The following is a 20,606-nucleotide window of genomic DNA, read 5'->3' as shown; positions in this document are numbered from 1 at the left end:
TCTGAGGTTTTTTTGTCCGTTTTGTGTTTTTTTTCTTTATTAAAGGAAAAGCATAATTACTACAAATTACAAATAACACTAATAGCGAATCACATCAGCCTACAAAGCAGATATTATGAATATTAAATGTTATAATACAAGATCTCATTCAAGTATTTTACATTTTATATATTTTTTTTGTTCCTTTTTTCCTTGTTTTCATATTTTTTTCCTCATGACAAGCCTAGATATAGTAATGCAATGAACTATTGTAATGGTTCATATACAGTTATTTTTTATTCATATGGCTTTATGGAATTTTGTCCTTTTTTTTTTCTCAGTCACCAGGCATCATAACCAGCCATAACCTTCTGAGCAACATCACAAACCCAAGTTGGGCTCTTTCTGTCCTTTCTCGTCTCACTCCTCTCTCCGCTGAGCAGAGTGAGTTTGTCTGAAAACTCCCAAGAGACCTGGAACCCAAATGTCCGGTGACAGGTGATGATCACATTAGAGAGAGGGATCATGCAACTGCCCCAGGAAGAAGGTCTATTAGCGGCAGACTGCCATGTGTCCAGCTGACCCATTCAAAGGCTTTGCTGGTTTAGGGAAACAGGTGTCTTCTTTCTGAATGTTTTGTAGCTCTTATTTTAACCTCCAGTAAACACTTTTTTATGCATTAACTGTAAGCTTCTGTAACTGATCCAAATCTCCCTGAATATAAAGCAACAAAACATTAAAAAGGAAGAAAAGAAAAGCAAGTACAACTTTGCAATTTCATGTTCTCAACAATTGTGGATTCAGAGGAAGAAACACTGACAGGATTTTCTCTCTGCTAGAACATCAACCAATAGGCTGAATGAATATAACGCAAAAAGGACCAAAACTTTTTTTTTTTTCTATGGTCAGGCTTGTCCAAACTATTAATTCGTCAAATGTACTTTCACCTTGTAACTAATGAAGGAACTGTTTGAAAGTTAATAGCTGTCACTTGGAAGCGAACACATTGCTCCCTTTGTCAAACTGAAAATGGCTCATTTTTCACCAACCATCTGGGTATCCATAAGGGAATTAAGACTCAATATTTTCTTTCCCAGAACTTTGTGAATTTCTTCAATTATGGTCCTCAAATCAAATTCATCCAGTTAATAGACTTTGCAGACATGTTTGTCGAAAAACAGGAGCTTAAATATAAAAAAAAAAAAACGAGTTAGTTTTGGGAAATTCTTCTGTCATCTTGGCAAAAACATGTTTTATAGAAGAAAAAAAAGAAAAAACTGATTTCAACGTGAAACACTATAAACTTACAGCTTTAGTTTTTGCACTGAATACTCGATGACGCCCTGATGCCAACATTCCCTTTTGTGTTGTGAATTATGTTCCCGTTTCTGAAATCCACAGATGTTTGAAACAGTCTGACACAAACCCCACTTCCATTATAACAACGCTAGCAACACTGCAAATTGAAATTAAAAAGCATTAAAAAGATAATCATGAGACCTTTTTAAAAAAAAAAAAAAAGTTAAAGAGTACGTACACGTGTAAGGCAAATATATAATCTGTTCTATAAACAATAAAACAAGTAGCAGGGAGCTGTAATCATTTTCTCTTCATCTGTCAAATTCACATTTACATTAGTGGAGGAAGAAATCTTCTATTTGATATCATCAGTACTGGATAAAGATTTAATTATCCACACATGACTGTAGGACGTGTGACGACAGAACAGAACAGAGTCCAGTCTTGAACTTTTCTTGACAGCAAGGCAAGACATCAACCTGTTTGTGTTTGTGTAGAACTAGCTCACACTGCTACATCTGTACCTGCGCGTGAAAAACACCTGTCAGTGTTCATGCTTGTAACTGATCTATGTATCCGAGTGTGGGACAGGAAGAGGTGGCGAGCACCCGAGGCCCGGTCAGGCCGTACGAGCTTCACGGTGAAGTCGGAGGCCGAATGTCTGAGCCTCGGGAAGCGTCTCCACCCAGAGCACCTGCAACAAGAGCATCACGGCTCTCCTCAAAACCATCGCTTCTTCAAGTAATCCAGATTGATGATTCCAGTCCTGTGTCGTCGCTGATGGTCGACTGATGGATGGATGTCACACGGATGGATGAACGGATGGATGCAGCTTGGGAGGCGCAGCTGGGGCGAGAGAAAGTCGGAAAAAGCACCCAAAAGGAAGATCAATCGGTGAGTCAATCCCTTCCCGACTTCCCAGCCCATCAACGTTTTTTTGTTTTTTTTCCCTCGGGAAAGTGGCAAACATCCGCCATGTTTGTTTCAGCACAAAAAGCCACAACTTGCAAAACACAGGGAAGAATTACAGGACTTGTAACAGACCAAATGACACTTGGAAGACAGTTCAGAGTGACGGAGGGGGGAGTGAGGGGTGAGTAAGTGGAACAGTTTGGCAGCACCATCTAGTGGCCTTTGCTGGAAACGGTGACCGGATATATGGTTGATTCCAATGCTGTACAATCGACAATAAGGTGGCGGGGCACATGTTAGAAGCAGTAAAACCATTAAAATAAGGCAACTTTCAATTATCGTGTCCATACTGAGGGATTGGTATAAGTCTTTTTTTTCCCCTCCTCTTTTTTAAATCATTTGGTTCTTTAATATTTAACCCTCAATGTCCAGCCATAAAGTAAATCAAATATTTTGAATTTTAAGCCCCTCAACTGATAGCACTGGGGGCTGTGCGGATGGAAATGTCAGTCGCTTGGTTTAAACCACTTTGGTCCGGTTGGATGTCAGGAGCAGCACGGCCTCCAGCGTAGCCGCTATCCGGCTTTCAGATGCTCAGTGTTGTTCAAACTATTTCCAAGTCTCCAATCTCACCACATGCCAAAGAAATAATAATCATAAATCTGAGATCTGAGGGAGGAATAAAATATCTTTCAGCCAGCAGGACAGTGATCGAAGAGGGGTCCCAGTGTCAGAGAGGGGGGTCAACATGAAAATGTAAAAAAAAAAATATTCCAGGGTAGTACATCACCACCGAACCATCCACCGTGTGGACTGGCAATGATTTGTAAGAGAAAAGAAAAAAGTGTTTGACACCTAATCCATTCCTTGCCTCATCAAGACAAAAAAAAATGTATCTTTTTCTCACAAACTTACAACTAATTAATAAACCGAGCCATCATTAATTATTTATCTTCCTTATTTAATAATAAAGTTGGTTGAAGTAAAAAAAAAAAAAAAAAGATTCTCATGATAGTTAGCACAACCGGACGCCCCCTCCCCTCCTGTGGTGCAGACAGAACCAGCGACTAGCAGACGTGGTTGAGTTGATCCATGTGGGCCGGCGTGTTGATGGAGTTACTTCAGTGTCTTGGCATCTAGAGCTGGGTCAGCGACGGGAGCGGGGGCTTTCTGGCTGCTCGGTTTGGCGTCATCCTTTGCTGCAGGGCCCTGGGCGGTGGGGGCGGGGCTGGGGCCGGAGCTGGCCTGGCTGTGGGGCCGGCTGGAGGGAAGAGATGGGTGCCGGCGGCGACTGTCCCCGCTGGACGAATGCCTCCTGCGGCCTCCTTCCTCCATAGGCGGCTGGAACCAGAAATAGGGAGGTTAGATGCGGATTTGTTTTCAAAGCACAACAACATTTAGAATATAAAACAAAATCAGTGTGTCAACTTTTACTTCTGAAATTAGTTTACTCCGAAGAAAAGATTTCACAATTCTTGATTTAAACTTCTTTCAGTGATTTTACTGGCAATAAAAAAACCCTGCCAATGCTACGGTGTCATATTTTCGACACAGAAACATGCTCAGGTGAGATTTTGATCCCTTTCAGGGACACAGTTGGTGCCAATCAGCTGTTGAAAACCACAAACATTTACTCACGTCAATTCTGAAATCTTCCAAACGTTTGAACTTGTGCAGGTACTCCTGCAGCTTGGGGTCGATCTCCATGGTCTTGGCTTTAGAGTATTTAAGGAAGGCCCAGAACTTCTCCAGTCCATAAAGCTGGCCTGAGGACAGAATAGGAAAAAGAGTGTGTTGAGCACAGAGTGAAACCTCTCGTATGAAAGACGGAAACCTAACCAGACACACGTTGGCATTTTGTTGCTTTTATCAATCATGTTTTCCCTTCTGGTCTGTGCATGTTGTGCCATTTTTTCCTCCAAGGAATTCTTACCAGCTTCATAGTCTTTCATTGTCTCTTCCTGGAAGTCCTTAAAGATGTCTGGCCTGAACTTCCTCTCTAGACCGTAGCTGTAGTACCTGAACAGGCACTCCAAACCGTACCTGCAACACACAAGTTAGACTTTAATTTTCTTTTCTATTATTACTAATTTGGTCTAATTTACCCAACCACCCACCCACCTAAATCTCACAGTAAAAACTGATTTTAGCATGGAAGATAATATCTAGTTAATTCTGCCACAACAACCCTATTTACAACCCTACTTATATTTACACCCCTTTCTTATTTGTCCATCAGTGTTCAAAGGCCTTACCTGTATCCTTCTTTCCCGTCCTCCACCACCAGCTGCCTGAACTCTTCGTACATCTTCCTGTTGAAGTGATCCCGCAGGAAAAATGACCAGAAGCGGAAGAGTGTGTTCATCTCCTGTGATTGGCCGATACCCAGCCGCTTTCGCTCTGTGATTGGTTGAATAAACAATGAGATGACAGGTTTATTTGAATATATAAGACCAGTATCAAATTTTACTGATATTTGAAGAAAGACTTTAGGATTTAGTAGTAGAAAAAAGAAAACGTGCGTGTACCATTTAGGCAGCGCCGGCGGTACTTGTGGTAAACGTGTTGCGTGAAGCCGTTCTCCTTGAGCAGCTCATGCGATGGGTGCTGGAACTTAGGGAGGGACTGAGGTGTGCAGCCGAAGTTACCCAGGGCAGGGGTGCCTTCTGATGGACTGGCGGTAGAGCTGAGCAGGAGAAAGGTGGAGGAGGACAGAGTGAGTATTAACTAGATAAAATACTAGAGCAACCTCAGTGAAGTAAGTATCAAGTATGAGGTCACACTGTGCCGTTTTATCTAAAAATCATGAAAAGGCAAAGAAGATCTTGGTTGTCACATTTAGAAAGCCAAACATTATGGGTTTGGGTGAGATAAAAAGGTAATATTAAATTCATTAATTAAAACCAAAAGTAAAGCCTTAATGAGGTGTTTTCTCCAGAGTGTTTCTAGACATGAATGATTAATACAAATGTAATAAAATGTAGGCAGCTCCTTCCCTATTTACAATATATTTGGAACTTTTGCCATTTATCTGAAGTCTTATAATGTTGTACAACAGAAATCAGATTTTTTTTTTCTGTCCAAAAGACGAGCGCAGAGCCGTGAGTCTCACCTGACGGAGGCGGTACGGGAGCGATGCTCTCTGGAGTCCATCACCCAGCCCACGTGACACTCCATGGGGGGGTTGGAGCTGTGTCGGGTCTTCCTCTTTCTGGGCGTCTGAAAGGGTACAGAGATAAATAACATGGTAAGAAAACCTGGAACGGAGTTTTGAGGATTATATATATTACTTTTTTGACAATTTTTCAGGAACTATATATTGCACACACACCCTCACTTACATGGGACTGAACATTTGAATACTGTGTTTTTTTCTGCATTTTAAGAGATGTGTTGTGTGTTTTGTTCAAATGTGTGAATTTACCAGGTTTAACAGAATTAGAAATATTGAACTGGCTAAGGGGGACATGTGCTTTATGGTTCCCCTTTAGGTAACATGACCGACTACTCTGGCTACCCAGCAACTCTGTCTAGCATCTAGAGCAGTGGTTCTTAACCTGGGTTCGATCGAACCCCAGGGGTTCGGTGAGTCAGTCTCAGGGGTTCGGCAGAGGTCAAGACACACACCCGACTCATATGATTTATGATGACACGCCCCGCTTGGCCATCACTGGCTGCAGGTGATCACGCTACATCGCTTGGCCTATCTGTGCTGCAGGGAATTTGGTGCGCTCAGTAGTCGACTTGTGACTGTCGTGATGGTACGTTGTGTGATTTCTTTCTTAATATTTTCATCCCTTCATACTAACTATGCTGAGCAAAAGAAGAAAGTGGTCGGACGAATACGTACAATATGGATTCACATGTATAACGGAACGTGATGGGAGTCAGTGTCCTAACTGCATGATTTGCAATGCTAAGTTGAGCAATTCTAGTCTAGCACCGGCAAAACTAAGGGAACACTTCCTTAAGCAGCATGGAGAATACAAGAACACAACACTTGCTGAATTCAAGGTGAAGAGAGCCAGATTCGATGAAAAGGCTACTCTGCCTGTTCTCGGCTTTATACCCATCAACAAACCGATCCTCACAGCATTGTACAAAGTTGCTTACCTGATCGCAAAGCAGGGCAAACCACACACCATTGGTGAAACACTCATAAAACCAGCTGTGTTGAAGATGGCGAATATCATGCTGGGAAAAGCGGCCTAAGTTAAGTTATCCCAAATTCCTCTTTCAAATGACACCATCAGCGACAGAATACAGGACATGAGCAAAGACATCTTGGCTCAAGTAGTTGCAGATCTGATTTCAAGCCCGGCAAAATTCAGCCTCCAACTCGACGAGACCACAGACATTTCAAATCTAAGCCAGTTTGCTGTATTTGTGCGCTATGTGAAAGACGACGTGATAAAGGAAGATGTTTTATTTTGTAAGCCTCTTACAACACCAACTAAGGCAGCCAATGTGAAGAAACTTGTGGATGACTTCTTCCGAGACAACAATCTTTCGTGGGATAGGGTTTCTGCAGTTTGTTCGGACGGAGCTCCAGTCATGCTGGGAAGAAAGTCTGGTTTTGGTGCGCTAGTGAAAGCCGATGCACCACACATCATTGTTACGCATTGTATTCTGCACAGGCATGCGTTGGCAACAAAAACGTTGCCTCTGGCAGAAGTATTAAAAATTGTAGTGGAATGCGTGAACTATGTGTGAAATAGTGCTCTGAGGCACCGCATCTTCAGTGAGCTGTGTAAAGAAATGGGCTCTGAATTCGAGGTACTTCTGTACCATTCTAAAATTCGGTGGTTATCCCGGGGACAAGTGCTGAATCGTGCTTTTGCCATGCGTGTGGAATTAGCCCTGTTTTTGCAAGAGTACCAACATTGTCATGCAGATTGAGTTCATTCTTATTTTAGCGTACATGGCTGACATCTTCGCAGCTCTCAATCGTCTAAATCAGCAGATGCAGGGCGGTGGAGTCAACATCATCGAAGCGGAAGAGAACCTGAAGGCTTTTCAAAAAAAGCTACCGTTATGGAAACGACGAACAGAGAACGATAACTTCGCAAACTTTCCCCTGCTGGACGACTGTGTAAGTAAGATCGAAGACGTGTCTGGAATCGGAGACATTTCTGTACCCGCGGAACTGATTGCCACGCACTTGGATGAGCTTGCAAAGTCTCTCGACGGATACTTCCCTGCCAGAGAGTCATATCCAGCATGGGTGAGACAGCCGTTCACGTTTGGTGTTGAGACAGCAGACGTCAATGATGAATACCTCGACGAAATCATTGAAATTCAGCAGAGCCAGGTTCAACAGCAACTCTTCAGAACAACTACGCTCTCAACGTTTTGATGTCAACAAATGGTAAATTCCCTGTTATTGCTAAGAAAGCCCTGGAGATTTTCATACCGTTTGTTACAACATATCTTTGCGAGCAATCCTTTTCGAGGATGCTGGCCATAAAAACAAAGAAAGGGAACAGACTTTGCTGCAAAAATGACATGAGAATGGCACTTGCCAAGGTGAAGCCGCGCATTTCTGAACTGGTCTCTCAAAGGCAACAGCAGAAGTCACACTGATTTGCAGTAAGTAGGCCTCTTCATTATTATGTATGAAAATCATGTTTTGCTGGTTTTGTTCTTTGAACACAGTGATGTTGATGCACGGTTCATTTTGTGCACCAGTAAAACATATACCTATGTCTTTTTTTTTCCAATAAAGAAGGGTTCGGTGAACGCGCATATGAAACTTAGGGTTCAGTACCTCCAACAAGGTTAAGAACCACTGATCTAGAGTCTTAAATATTTTCTTTATCCTGTTAGACCTAAGTTTTGGGACTACAAAAAGTCCACTTTTATAAGTCTGTCCCCCACACATGGGAGCCGACTTACCTTGGCATCTACAGGTCGACTCTCCTTCACCACTGGGTAGAAGCGCGGCGTCATGGTCGAGTCCTTCCTGTGCGGTGTGCGAGGCGTGCGGGGCGTCCGGGCACTGCGGTAGTTAGGCGAGTCAGGCACGGTAGTTGGAAGCGAGCGAGCTATTGAAGAAGGCTCAGGGGCTCCGAATAGTTTGTTCGCCAAAGCGTCTGTGGGGACTGAAGAATTGAAGGAAAAGATTGGATTAAAATCTGTGAAAGACAAGCTGCCATTAAGACTTCAAATGTAACTGTCATTTCATATTAGCAATGCTGAAGACACACTTTTGAATAACATTTTTTTATTAAAAGAGAGAATATAAAGTCACAAGTTGTAAAAATGTCATATCAATTTGTCGTATAGTAGAGCCTTCAAAAGTTATGAAGTATGTGTTATAAGCAATATTATAGCATGTATGTATAGTATAGGATATCAAAGCATAGTATTCCACGAAAAAACATCGTCATATCATCGTATGCCTAAAAAATGCCAATTAATCAAAAATATTGCATAGTATGTAACAAAAATATGTAACATAATATGCCTTAAAAGAGTAACAAAAAGTATATAGTACAGTATGCTATTAAAATGTCATTACAAAGAGAAATATCATACTATGTCATATAACCTGTGAATTAAGTCCTGTTCTATGTGTTTTTGTTTCCTTACTCTGCTGGGGTTTGGGGGGGGCTGGAGGGACTTCCTGGTTGGGGTCGACAGGGGGTTCGGGAGTCAGGTGATCAAACTGTTCGCGGCTGATCAGGTGGACCTTCTTGAAGTTCTCCACCTCTTGCTGTAAAACACAGAAAAACAAGTGTCATATACCACAATAGCCTCTTTGACAAAATGATATATATTTTTTGAATCCCAAGGAGGGATGAACAGGATTAATATACTAATACACAAAATGAAATGTGCCAATACGAAGCTCAGTAAGCATAACATCAATAAAGACTAACATCGAGAGCATTTCCTATGGAATAAATCAAACCCCAAACTGAAACCCAAACTCTTTTACAAATTAACATCGCAGGTAAAACAAAACAATAAAAAAATAACCCTGAACATTTAGGAGAATGCTAACATGTATTTCATCAACAGACCTTATCTGCAGTAATCTGGAGATTGTGACGCAGCAGCAAAACATGGCTGCCAAAAACGCTCTTTTCACCTTCATGCTGACGACCCTCACTGTTCTGACACGAGTAACTCAACCAGTTCAGTTTCAGCAACAAAAACCCCTGAATTTTCCACGACTGTAGACCTCAAAACAAAACTGTTCTGCTCCTCCAACAGCTCAATGTAACGCCTTTCTACTAACTTGTCTTATGTACCAGTCTTAGTGTGTTAGATTATACACTCACACTCGCTCCTTTATTCCACCAAGTATCTTCAGATCTTTGAGCGTTCATCTTTGTTCCCCCTGTGGCCCGTTGGCTTCAACCCTCAGGCCGAGGCAATGTTTGTGGGGTGTATTTATAAACAAAGTGTCCCCTGTTCCACACACAGCTGGATGTGTGCTGGCGAGCACGTGAAAGCCTCACAATGAGTTCAACAATGCTACAATGGGCAGCAATGACAACAAAACACGTCGGGTTTCCATATCCAGAAAAAGCTCTAAATCTACATCTGGTTTTGGGCAGAAACACCTCCAATCTGACAATGACTGAGGTGGAAGCTGTCAGAAGAGCCTGATAGAGTAATGGAGTGTTGTTTTCATTGTCTTGATCTCTGATACATTTCCAGGTGGAACATGTGGTCACAAAACTCACCCTGACACAAGACGCTTATCACATGTTTACATCATTAAAAAACAGCAAACTACAAAAACTAAACTCAAATACAAGTTTCAACCACAACATTATTTTAAAGTATTTTGTGGAGCCTATTCAGAAGCATTGGGTTTTTTTCCAGAGAATGAGCTCACCTTGATGATGGCGTACTCGGGTTCGCCTGTGTCGTCCCATAGGTCCTGCTCGTAGTAGAAGAGCCCGTCGTTGATCACTTTCCCGAGCTCGCAGGTCAGCTTGGAGCGCGAGGTGTGGTGTCCCGTGCGATCACCCCCCGGGTGCTTCCTCAGGTAGGGCGGCGTCTGTGTCACGATCAAGATCTTGTTAACGTCGTGGTCGTCGATCTCGCCGTCTGTCTCTTCGTCCGACCAATCGGTGAAGGTGTTGCGCCGTCCGTCAATCTGCTCCATCTCTTCATCGAACATGAAGTCGAGCTCCTCTGGTTCATCCGGCTCCGCTCCGTCCTGCTCACATTAGAAAAATAAAGACATCGTTAGAAACCAATCACATGCTTTCACTTTTTGATTACCATATTAGATTACTTTCAAACACTTAAACGTAAAACAGTTCAGTAGCTAACTGCATGAGATGATTTAAAATGACAAATACACATTGCCAAGTTAAAAACCAAATTGTCAGAATTGATCCTCAGAAAACCCCAAAACTAATAAATAAGATACTTCGAGAAAAATATGTTCTTGAGCGAACATCTCAAATGTGAGGATTTGCTGCTTTTCTCTAATTCTGTCCTTTAATTGAATAACTGAGCATATAAACTGTTGCTCAGACAAAATTATTAATTAAGTGCAAATTTCTGACAATTACTACAATAGATGAATAATGAAGAAAAATGGAGGACCTTTTAGTTGTTCCTAGGAGGACAAGTTTTGTTCCTAGAGGAATAATAATTAAGAAACATATTTACCTTAGTGGCTGTGGTAGCAGGGGAGGGCGAGGAGCCGGGCTGAGGCAGCAGGCAGCGGACCAAGTCGTCCTTTTCCTTCTGCTGCTGCAACGAGGGGGCCTACATCAGTCAATCAACACCGAGCACACACGAGGAGAACGGGAGGTATGTGTAGAAGGGAATGGATGGAAAAATAATAAAATGACAAGTTAAATATACGATGAGGAAAACTCCCAATTGATTTTCTTGGGCAACCAAAAATAGATAAATAATCAAATAGCTTAAAAAAAAGGAGAAATAAAGGAAAAGCTGTCCTGGATGTTATTTAAAGGTGGATAAATACAATCCAGTGCATATGGCTGCGAGAATGAATCTGCTAAACAATACCCAATGGCTACATGCCAGCCTTGATCTTTTTTATTTTATAATTCCTTTAACTGTTGATGAATATTTTTTCCGTACATTATCTAGTCGTGTTAGAAAGTCCTGAGAAACGTTCACATTTACTTATAGCCGTAAGTATTTAAATTGTGTATTTATTTTTGAGAAAATTGGATTCTTCATAACTAAAAGATGACTTCTTTACATGTATTACCCCATTTTCATTTCTTTAGAAAGTTTATATGCACGTTTCTGTTGGCCAAAAGGCATTATGGGCGATGTGAAAACAAACAATGGAAACTTAGATCAGACAATCTTATGAGTGAACGCCGCTGAACCTCACCTTCTCTGCGCTGGCCTTGGGTCTGGCCGGGGAGGGTCTGGGCCGCTTCTTGACCTCGATCCAGCACTCGGAGTCCAGGTCGGGGAGGCTGGCGGAGAGGCCCTTGGGCATCGTCTTGAGGTTGGAGTTGTCTAAATCAGTCTTGCTGTGTTTCCTCACCGGTGTCGAGGACCTGGGCGAGCCTGCAGCAGACAGAACATTTCATTTGATTACTTTAAGTACTTCGTGGATATTTTTTTCAAATTATATTTAAAAGAAAGTTGTCAAATTAAGTTTCTTGAAATCACAAGATTATGATGAGCAATGGCGTGTGAAAATGTTTTATTTTATACTGACTTGATTTCAAAAGTTATCTTAAATAAATTAAGGCAGATTGCAAAAGCATATTTATTTTAAATCCAAATTTCGGTTTCATTAAAAATAGATCAGACAGTTTACCTCTGGGCTCATCGGGCATCTGTCTCGGGATAAACTCGGGGCAGTTGATGAGCTGGGAGAAATCGGTTTGGGGTTGGTTAAGCATGGCCAGTCCCGGGAGAGGCCACTTCTCTGGGTCCACCTTCCGACGGATCTTCATGTCGATCACTTCCACTTCCTGACTGTCCTTCAAAGCCTGACAGGATAGACGATGGGTCAGTTAGTCTGAGCTTTAATAATAAATAACTTTAATACGGTACGGCATGAAGTATCTGTTGTAGTTCAAAGGGCATCGAGTTTGTATTCAGTTAAGTCTCAAGAATTTTGAAAGACATCTTTAATTAGCAACTCCATTAGTGTTCCACAAACACCTTGTTAAGAATTCAAAGTTTCTATTACTATGATATGCTTTTATAGTTGAAATGTAGCTGATCTAGCTCAACTCTTGTAATGATCATATTAACTTTAATTGTGTGGTGTTTTGTGACTCATCACTTATATTTTCCAAAACTTGAATTGAATTATAGAAAACAGTTTCTGACATTGTTTCAAACCTGTTTTAACTCTGCTAACTGCATCACAGCTCAGATTATGCTCCTCAAACGTCACTGTACTGTTGTAAATGTGCATACCTCCATGATGAGGTTGACGTCGGTGGTGAGGGCCTGCACTCTGTGGAAGCTAGCGACAAGTGGGATGGGCAGGAAGCCCTCATCATCCATTTTCCGCCGCAGGAAGAAATCCCGTTCCAGGTTGTCCAGGCTAAAGTAGTACTCACTAAAGGTAAAAAGAACAGGAAAGCAAACCAGCTGTTAGTAGCCAACTCCTCACATCTTTTCCCTTTAAACTTTCCCTGCTCCACGGGAGCACAAAAGACCAGTGAAGGAAAGTAGAGACATCTCATCCAAATGAGAATCCAGTCAGAGCAGGAGCAGAAAAAATGAAAACAAGCATTAAATATATTATTGGAAACAGGCAGTGCCCCATGGAACGAGATACCTCCCAAGGAACAGCTAATCAAAACCAGAATATTTGACAGGATTTCAAAGCCTTTAAGTAACTTGACAGAGATTTAGACTGAAAGGGGCACTGAGTGCACACGAGGAAAATGTTATGATCCTGCAGTTCGGCTGTCTCAACACACGGTGAAGTGTCTACATCTGCCAAACTGACTGCAAACTTTTGTTGATGGGTAAGGGGTTTAATTTAGAGGAGACAAATAGTGTGACATTGTTATTTTAAGTTGTATATAAAATCAATTAGATTATTCATAACCACAGAGGTCAATAAGCAGGGAGGGCATATATAACTTTAAATAACTTCTAGGGCTGTTTCCAAATGATACTGAGTTCAAAAAGCTTCCAAAACAGATGACAAGCTTGTAGCCTTTAGTTTGGTAAAAGGTAGCAGAGATGAAAAGCTCGACATGGTTTAAGATTATTGAATCTGTTTCACACTAGAATAACTTCTCAAATAAATATATACATATAACATTTTAAATGTACTGTGATTAGACGGTGTTTGTTCACAGATATGGCTTTGTCACTTATTGGTTTGCTCAAATGCTGAGATCAGAGTTGTGAAAGGTTTATCTTCATTGATGTTTAGTCAGAGAAGAGACATGAAGATCTCATCATCTCTACAGCACGTCTGCAGGTCGGATCTGGTAAAACAACTGGTGCTACTAAAGAACGTGTTGTTCCCATGTTCAGTGTTTTAGCACTGCCTCCGTGTGACTTCTGTGAGAGAAGGGGCCAAACTTACATCTGCCTCTTGATGTAGTCCTTCAGATGGTCATGGTCCACAGAAAAGAGGTCGTTGCTGCTCATGTTGTCGTAGTAGTAGGTCACCGTGTTGCCAAACTTCTGGCCGTAGGAACCGTCTTTCATGTCGTAGGACTTGTAGCCGTAATGGTAGTCATAGTGGCCTTCAAAAGGACAGAAACAGACCAACGTTTAGTAGTGGTACTCAAATTGAAAACTTAAATTGAATATTCCATTTTAAAATTCACCGTTAGCTATTAAAACAATAGCTAAAAATGTCCTTAAACTTTTAACAGATGACAGTAAATATAGTCCCTGACAAATGAGTTAGTGTACTTGACGAGGAACATACAAATAAAAAAGGCAATGAAAACACAAAAACTGTTAATCTGCTCAGCAACCGCTCAGAGCGTCTCGTTGGTGCTGCTGAAGTTCAACAACTTGTCCATAAAGAGACAGGAGGGACGTTAATCTAGACTTAAAGGAATATTACTCTTATTTCCTACTCTAGGCAGTCGATTGTATTGTTTGTTCTGTCTTTCTCTAACTCAGTCGGGAGCGGGGTTTGGGAAAGAGGAGGCTGAAACCGAGAGACTTAATAGGAAAATCAGAGTGAGAACAGGGGGGACGGTTAGAAAAGACAATGTGTATAAAAGGAGAATGAAACACAGGGAGGGAAGAGAAGGGGAACCTGCCAACACTAACAGGCCTTCTGCTGCTGGATCCAACAGGCCTCTCCTCTTTCCAACACTCACTGCTTGTTATTGCACTTTCTGTTTTCTCTGTACCCTCTGTGGGGCCAGTGAGGGTCGCCAACCACCCAGTTTGAGAGAGCAGAGTCAGCCAAAACATTACCTAGACAAAACGTTTGTTTGTTTTAAAATACATGAGAGGATTGATGCCACTCATGTCTGTGTGCTATGAAGCTTTAGTCTGCAGTAGGTGAACTTGGTTGATAATAAAGGGGGGGAAACATACACATTGGAGCTTTTTTGTGCTATACAGGGAAGACATTGCCTTTCGGCTGCACAGCATTTACACGTCATAGCTTCTCAAAGCCACAAGTTGTTGTTTCTAAATGTCTTTAACCGTTCACAAGCAACAATGTGTGCCATGTGTCTGATTGCAGAAAACTCTTATCCCAAAAAATGACGTACTAACCTCGCTGTTCGTAGGGAAACGGGAGTGTGGATGGGATTGCAATACCATTGATTACGAGTGCTGAACAATACAACTTCAGGGCTGTAATTGATGATCGATGGACACAGCATTAAGCTGGCTTTGTATTGGTTTGCTTCAATGCTGAGATCAGAGTTGTGAAATGTTTATCTTCATTGATGTTTAGTCAGAGAAGAGACATGAAGTGCTCATCATCTCTACAGCACGACTGCAGGTTACATTTGACCCATATATCTCCAAATTATGTAAAATACATTTTTATATTATTGTGTTCAACAAAAATAGCCATAAGCTTACTACTAAGATTATGCATATATGACGTTTCATCCTGTGTGTCATACTTCATTTATATTGTCCTACCTCAATCTACATTCTTAATGTTTGAGCGTCAACATCAAAATGACACCTTCATTAACATTTGTTACACTGGTAAGAAACAAAAAAATGGTATTCAAAAAGCCTCTAGCAGTAACCAACACACAAAATGAGGAAATTCTAACCCCCATATTTCAGGAAGAAAAAATAAAGTTCAATGGTTTTTATACATCTTTCGTATTTCTAAGTTCTATTTCACATTTGCTTCTATGAGTGTCCCATGAAAAAGAGCAACCCCCTGCACATACCTCTTCCTCTGCCTCTTCCCCGGCCTCTCCCTCTTCCACGTCCACGACCTCTGAACCCTCCTCGGAAAGGCGCTCCCTCGCTCTTCACGCTGGACACCTCGTCGTGGTCGTCACGCCACTCCCGCTCGTACTTTTGACTGTGCCAGTCTGCAGGGAAACAAACAGCCTTCAGCACAAACGCATCACCGCAGTAGAATGAAACCACTATAAGTTGTTTTGCAGAGTCGTGTGCATAATTATTTTTGGATTTTGATCAAAAGAAAGTTACTTTTAACATGAAATCTTGCATATCAAGATATAATATCCTCTTTGCTGTACACACATTTCATTTCCTTTATAAATTTACTTTTAAAGAGCAGGGTTGTCAAAGCAGAAGTAGATGCATCCACATCCTGCTGCTGAGTCATGCTGAGTCTCAACCAGCTAAAAGCAGTAATGTCTCTCTGATAGAGCAAAAGCTCCAGATGCAGATATACGGACACATTCTGCTGTCTCAAGTCAAACAGTAAAACTAATGTCAATACCTCCTGGCACTTAAATCTTCGTGTTGAACCAGCTACTTAAGATTGACTCACTAATCTTTTACACAGCACTGAGGTCATTTGTGTTTTGTTGGTTTGCTTCAATGCTGAGATCAGAGTTGTGAAAGGTTCATCTTCATTGATGTTTAGTCAGAGAAGAGACATGAAGATCTCATCACTTCTTCAGCACGTCTGCAGGTCAGATTTAACTGAAAAATCTGCAGTTCATCCAAAGACTTGGAAAAAAGCTACCAAAGAACATGTTGTCTTTCAGCACCGCCTGGGTCAGACTTCTGTGGGAGCATCTTTCATTACCCTTCACTGAAGTAAGTGACCTGAACACACTGACCTCTGAGGTCGTTCCTGGCGTTGGGGGGCAGACGGGGGTTTTCGTTCTGCCGGCTGTTGTTCCTGGAGGCCGAACGCTCCCTTGGACCCTCGGACTTCACCTCGATCATCAGGGGAACCCACTTCTGCTTGTTTCCTATTTGTCACGACGGAAAGAGGCAACACGGTTAGCAAGCATTTTTCATTTAGATCCTAATTCAGCTCTATTCAGGAAGGTGTATAATCACCTCAATCATTGCAAAAAAGCTTTTTGTCATAAAAAGAATTGTTATTTCTCATTTCAAATATACGAGTAAGGTAAAAGGGGGCACTTTTTTTTACTGCAACAATTTAAGATTTCTCTAAGGCAGCCAAATTCACATATTGCTGGCTACAAGGAATTTAATTGTGATTTCTGTTAAATGGTATAAATATATATATTTTAAAGGAGCAGCTAAGCATCTACCACATTTAAACTTTACTAAATGTAAGTATTTTGAAAGCATTGACACCTTTAAGGCCATTTTTGCTAACTGATAGACTCTTTAAAACGTAGTAGGCCTAACCTGCAAATACCTCATATCAAGATGTCTATTTGGGATATGTAATCACTGTTTATTTGAAGGAACTGAATTCAGATCTTTCATCATAACTATTTGTGACTATATAACTGTTGAGTCTTGGTGTTGGTCAAAGAGCTCAAATCCCACTGCAGTACCTCTGCTGGCCAACAGGGTGCAATAGTGTTCTGCTGTTGAAACAACATCTGGCTTAGTGGGGTTCGTGTGGGTGAGTGTGTGACATAACAGAAGCAGCAAGAGAGGAAATGACGGCCAGGTTTAAGTGACGTGGCCCTGTGTCTATCTGCTAACTGACTAGGTAAGGGAAGGAGAGGGAGGGAGGTAGGGGGAGGGAGAGAATGAAGGGGACACAGACGAACACTGTGGCTATTGAGTCACTACTACAGGAGCAATAACATGCAAAGTACTGCTGGATACATTACTACTGGATTATATTAAAACAAGCTCAACACGCTTTATTTACTATGAGATTTCATTCATCATCAAACTATAGCCTAACGCTCCCAGTCAGCAGCTCCTAGTTGAGGGTTTACAATCTGGCCAGGATCAGTGTTTCTATGCATTTTAGTTTTGTTTGTTTACTTGCTTCAATGCTGAGATCAGAGTTGTGAAAAATTCTCCTCATTGTTTTTTTTAGTCAGAGAAGAGACATGAAGTGCTCATCATCTCTACAGCACTTCTGCAGGTTGAATCTGATTGATACATCTCCGGGCAACTTAATACATTTTTTATTGTTTTACATAAACCTGATTTGAAAATATATGAAAAAGGGATATGCTTATGGAAGAGTTGAAACACTAAACTGAAAGCTAAAAATGTTCTCTGTGGGGAAACCTCACCATTTATTCTAAATGCCAGTATTGTTTCTGGAAATAAAACAGGCTGATGATAACCAGAGAGAGGCAGGAAGTCCACCCCCTACAACAAACACTTTCTGGGTACACTGAGGGTAATCATGCTGGGAGGGTCAGAAAACACCCGCTGTTTGGCTGTTTAGTTTTGGCAGCAATAAAAAAGATTAAACTACATCAGGCAGCCATCACAACTTTCTTCTTAAGCCATCTCCTACATCCCCATAAAGTAAGGTACATTTAAACAGTTGCCTCATTACTTTTCTTGCATTGCAATAAATTGCGTACAATAAGGAATTTAGTTAAAACCTAAACAAAGCTAAATACAGCTTCATTAGGCATAAACTGCACTTGCCTTACAGTCCCATCTTCAGGTTAAATGTCTATTTAGAAATAAATAATGAGACTAGAAAACAAGGAGGTCCACTCTCCCTGTCATTGTTGGAAAACGTTTGAATATAGGGTAAAATATTATTGTTTGTGTTATTTAGAATGCTAAAACAGTGTCAATGCACTGTACTGACCGCCCTGGGCTTTGACTCATATTTTCTGCTAAGTTTCACTGACAGAGGTGAGAGTTGATTTCCTAAAAAGTGAAAGTGCTTGAGACAACAAGCCAGTGAAATTGTGGGGTTACAATAAATATTTAACCAATTAAAAGAGCTTCTTTAGACAAAGTAGTTTGATTATGCGGCATTAGCACATCCTACTTTTGATTAATGAATCATTTGTTCTTTCAGCATGCCAACTGACACCTGCTTAATCCAAAATGTACCTTTTTTCTTCGGTCCGTTCTTCTGGGAGTCATCGTCGCCATTCTTCTCCTCTCCAGAGTCGTCCGACTTGGCCTTCAGGTTCTCCTTGCTCTCCTCGTTGCTCTCCCTCTTCTCCTTCAACTCCTTAGACTCCTTCTTGACTGTCGGCGTCTTCTTAGGAGCCTGCAGAGGAAACAGATTCAAACATTTAGAAAAGAGCTGGAGAAATCGTTCAATCTTTCACAGGAGACTGAAGACCTATTCAAACAAAATATGAGTTATTGGGGAAATTGCACAAAACTATTTGGGGGTAAAACATTTTTCCAGGACATGAAATTGGTTGAAAATGATGCCACAGATACAAAGTTGTATTCTTACATATTCAGGTTATTTTATCCAATTTGGCAAAAGTGGAATCCAAGCTTAAAACCATATATTTGTTGGTTAAACATGCACAAGGAAATAACAGTCATGCTATAGACTGCTAGCTTAACCCGTCCCCAATCAAGTGAAATACGGTGCTATGCTAGCTGTCAAGCTTTTTAGCATGCCAAAGCAGTTGGCATAGAGCTCTGATGAGATATACATGAAGGGTTATGAATTTGGACCTTTACAACAAGTCAGACTACGTCGTTAGCATAATCGAGTTAACGTAGCTTATTCATCTAACAACTGCTAATAAAAAATGCCCATGATCATTGTTCAAATGCCTTTTAGTTTTCTTTGTTTACTTGCTTCAATGCTGAGATCAGAGTTGTGAAAAATTCTCTTCATTGTTTTTTAGTCAGAGAAGAGACATGAAGTGCTCATCATCTCTACAGCACGCCTGCAGGGTAAATATGATTGTAACATCTTTTCACCGAGCAACCAAAGGGTTTTAAATTGTTTACAATAAAAAACAGACTAAAACTAAAGACTGTAAAATATATATATTTTAAAGAAAAGGTATACACATATGGAAAAGTTCGGAACGTGTTTTAACCATTCCTATTCCTCGCTCTAAACTGGAAGCTAATGACAGTTAATGTTCATAGTTGTCATTTCAGATAGATCTTTTGTCTAGCAACAGTTATTAAGTGATTGGGTGGGGCTTAGGGAACAGTCGAATGTTGCAATATGAAAATACGTTATCCGAGCATATGAAGCACTGTAAAATAAAACATCACTCATTTCTATATTCAACTAGTTTGCAACAGACATCAAATGTATCATTTAATATCTTTGAAAAAACAAACATAAAATAAATGAATCCAATTCAAATCTTTGAGAACTGTTTGTCTTTTTTTCTGTGTCATTATATTTGATATCAAGTAATAGCCGTGACCACTAAGCCGCAGTAACAGACGCAGGGTCTGAATCGCCTTTGCTTATCTTTTTCTCACAGAACTGATATCTTTATACAATTCAAACAGTAGTTCCGACACATGTGTGCTACAGCAGCTCAGCTATCACTAACGCTCAGATATGCAAAGTTTTATACTACTGAGGCGTTTGCATGCAAAGCGTTTTACTCGAGCAGTCACTAACTAGAGGTTTTGACACATTTCAAGCCTCCGTAAACTCTGTCCACATCCACACCCACTGTGAACTGCTCAGTCTGCAAAATATAACATCGCAAACATAGTCTGTTCACTCTGAACTCAAAGACTCCCTTCAAACATGCAGTAATGTTCTTAATACCTTTGTTACACCAATGTCTCAATAAAAGACTAACGTCAAGGGACGCACAAGCAAGCCCTTTTGCACAAATTAGAACCTTTACGAAGAATACTGGTTTTACAATGATTGTGGTTTGACTGGTAGAGAATGACTTTTAAAAGCTGAATGGACACCTACAATCACATTTTATTTAGCTTAATTTGGGCGTTTAATTGTGTTATTCCCAATACTATTTTTTACAAAGTTTGTATATAGTGTTCAGGCCACAAAATAAAAAATATATCCAATAAAAGCATCATTTCAAAACAAGTCACCACCCCAGTGTGTTTAGGAAAGTTAAATTGTGGCGAAGGGGGAAACATTTGTTTTTTGTAGGGATTTTTGATGGTATGATGCAAAT

General features: G+C 40.9%; 1 protein-coding gene and 1 long non-coding RNA gene across 4 annotated transcripts in view; one reads left to right on the top strand and one right to left on the bottom strand.

The window, feature by feature from the left end:
* Nucleotides 1–2: 2 nt before the first annotated feature.
* Nucleotides 3–20,606, bottom strand: part of larp1 (La ribonucleoprotein 1, translational regulator) — a 39,644-nt gene continuing 19,040 nt past the window's right edge. For 2 of the 3 annotated variants that reach the window (XM_063894681.1, XM_063894683.1), the window contains 17 exons: nucleotides 18,568–18,730; nucleotides 16,383–16,517; nucleotides 15,513–15,659; nucleotides 13,712–13,874; nucleotides 12,580–12,724; nucleotides 11,969–12,143; nucleotides 11,531–11,712; nucleotides 10,828–10,926; nucleotides 10,040–10,366; nucleotides 8,782–8,905; nucleotides 8,086–8,291; nucleotides 5,303–5,409; nucleotides 4,719–4,876; nucleotides 4,446–4,590; nucleotides 4,124–4,233; nucleotides 3,829–3,956; nucleotides 3–3,531 (listed from right to left, as the gene is read on the bottom strand). In XM_063894681.1, the coding sequence (XP_063750751.1) occupies nucleotides 3,307–3,531; nucleotides 3,829–3,956; nucleotides 4,124–4,233; nucleotides 4,446–4,590; nucleotides 4,719–4,876; nucleotides 5,303–5,409; nucleotides 8,086–8,291; nucleotides 8,782–8,905; nucleotides 10,040–10,366; nucleotides 10,828–10,926; nucleotides 11,531–11,712; nucleotides 11,969–12,143; nucleotides 12,580–12,724; nucleotides 13,712–13,874; nucleotides 15,513–15,659; nucleotides 16,383–16,517; nucleotides 18,568–18,730 (2,739 nt within the window). In that variant the 3' untranslated portion in view covers nucleotides 3–3,306. The remainder of the gene's footprint in view (nucleotides 3,532–3,828; nucleotides 3,957–4,123; nucleotides 4,234–4,445; nucleotides 4,591–4,718; nucleotides 4,877–5,302; nucleotides 5,410–8,085; nucleotides 8,292–8,781; nucleotides 8,906–10,039; nucleotides 10,367–10,827; nucleotides 10,927–11,530; nucleotides 11,713–11,968; nucleotides 12,144–12,579; nucleotides 12,725–13,711; nucleotides 13,875–15,512; nucleotides 15,660–16,382; nucleotides 16,518–18,567; nucleotides 18,731–20,606) is intronic. The other variant, XM_063894682.1, reaches the window with a different exon arrangement.
* LOC134871782 (uncharacterized) lies at nucleotides 9,986–19,772 on the top strand. The gene is made up of 3 exons (XR_010166735.1): nucleotides 9,986–10,192; nucleotides 16,308–16,547; nucleotides 18,533–19,772. It is a non-coding gene; the product is annotated as an uncharacterized LOC134871782 (long non-coding RNA).

The sequence above is a fragment of the Eleginops maclovinus genome, chromosome 11, assembly GCF_036324505.1.
Source record: "Eleginops maclovinus isolate JMC-PN-2008 ecotype Puerto Natales chromosome 11, JC_Emac_rtc_rv5, whole genome shotgun sequence".
Taxonomy (NCBI): domain Eukaryota; kingdom Metazoa; phylum Chordata; class Actinopteri; order Perciformes; family Eleginopidae; genus Eleginops; species Eleginops maclovinus.
This window is presented reverse-complemented; position numbering and strand designations above follow the sequence as displayed.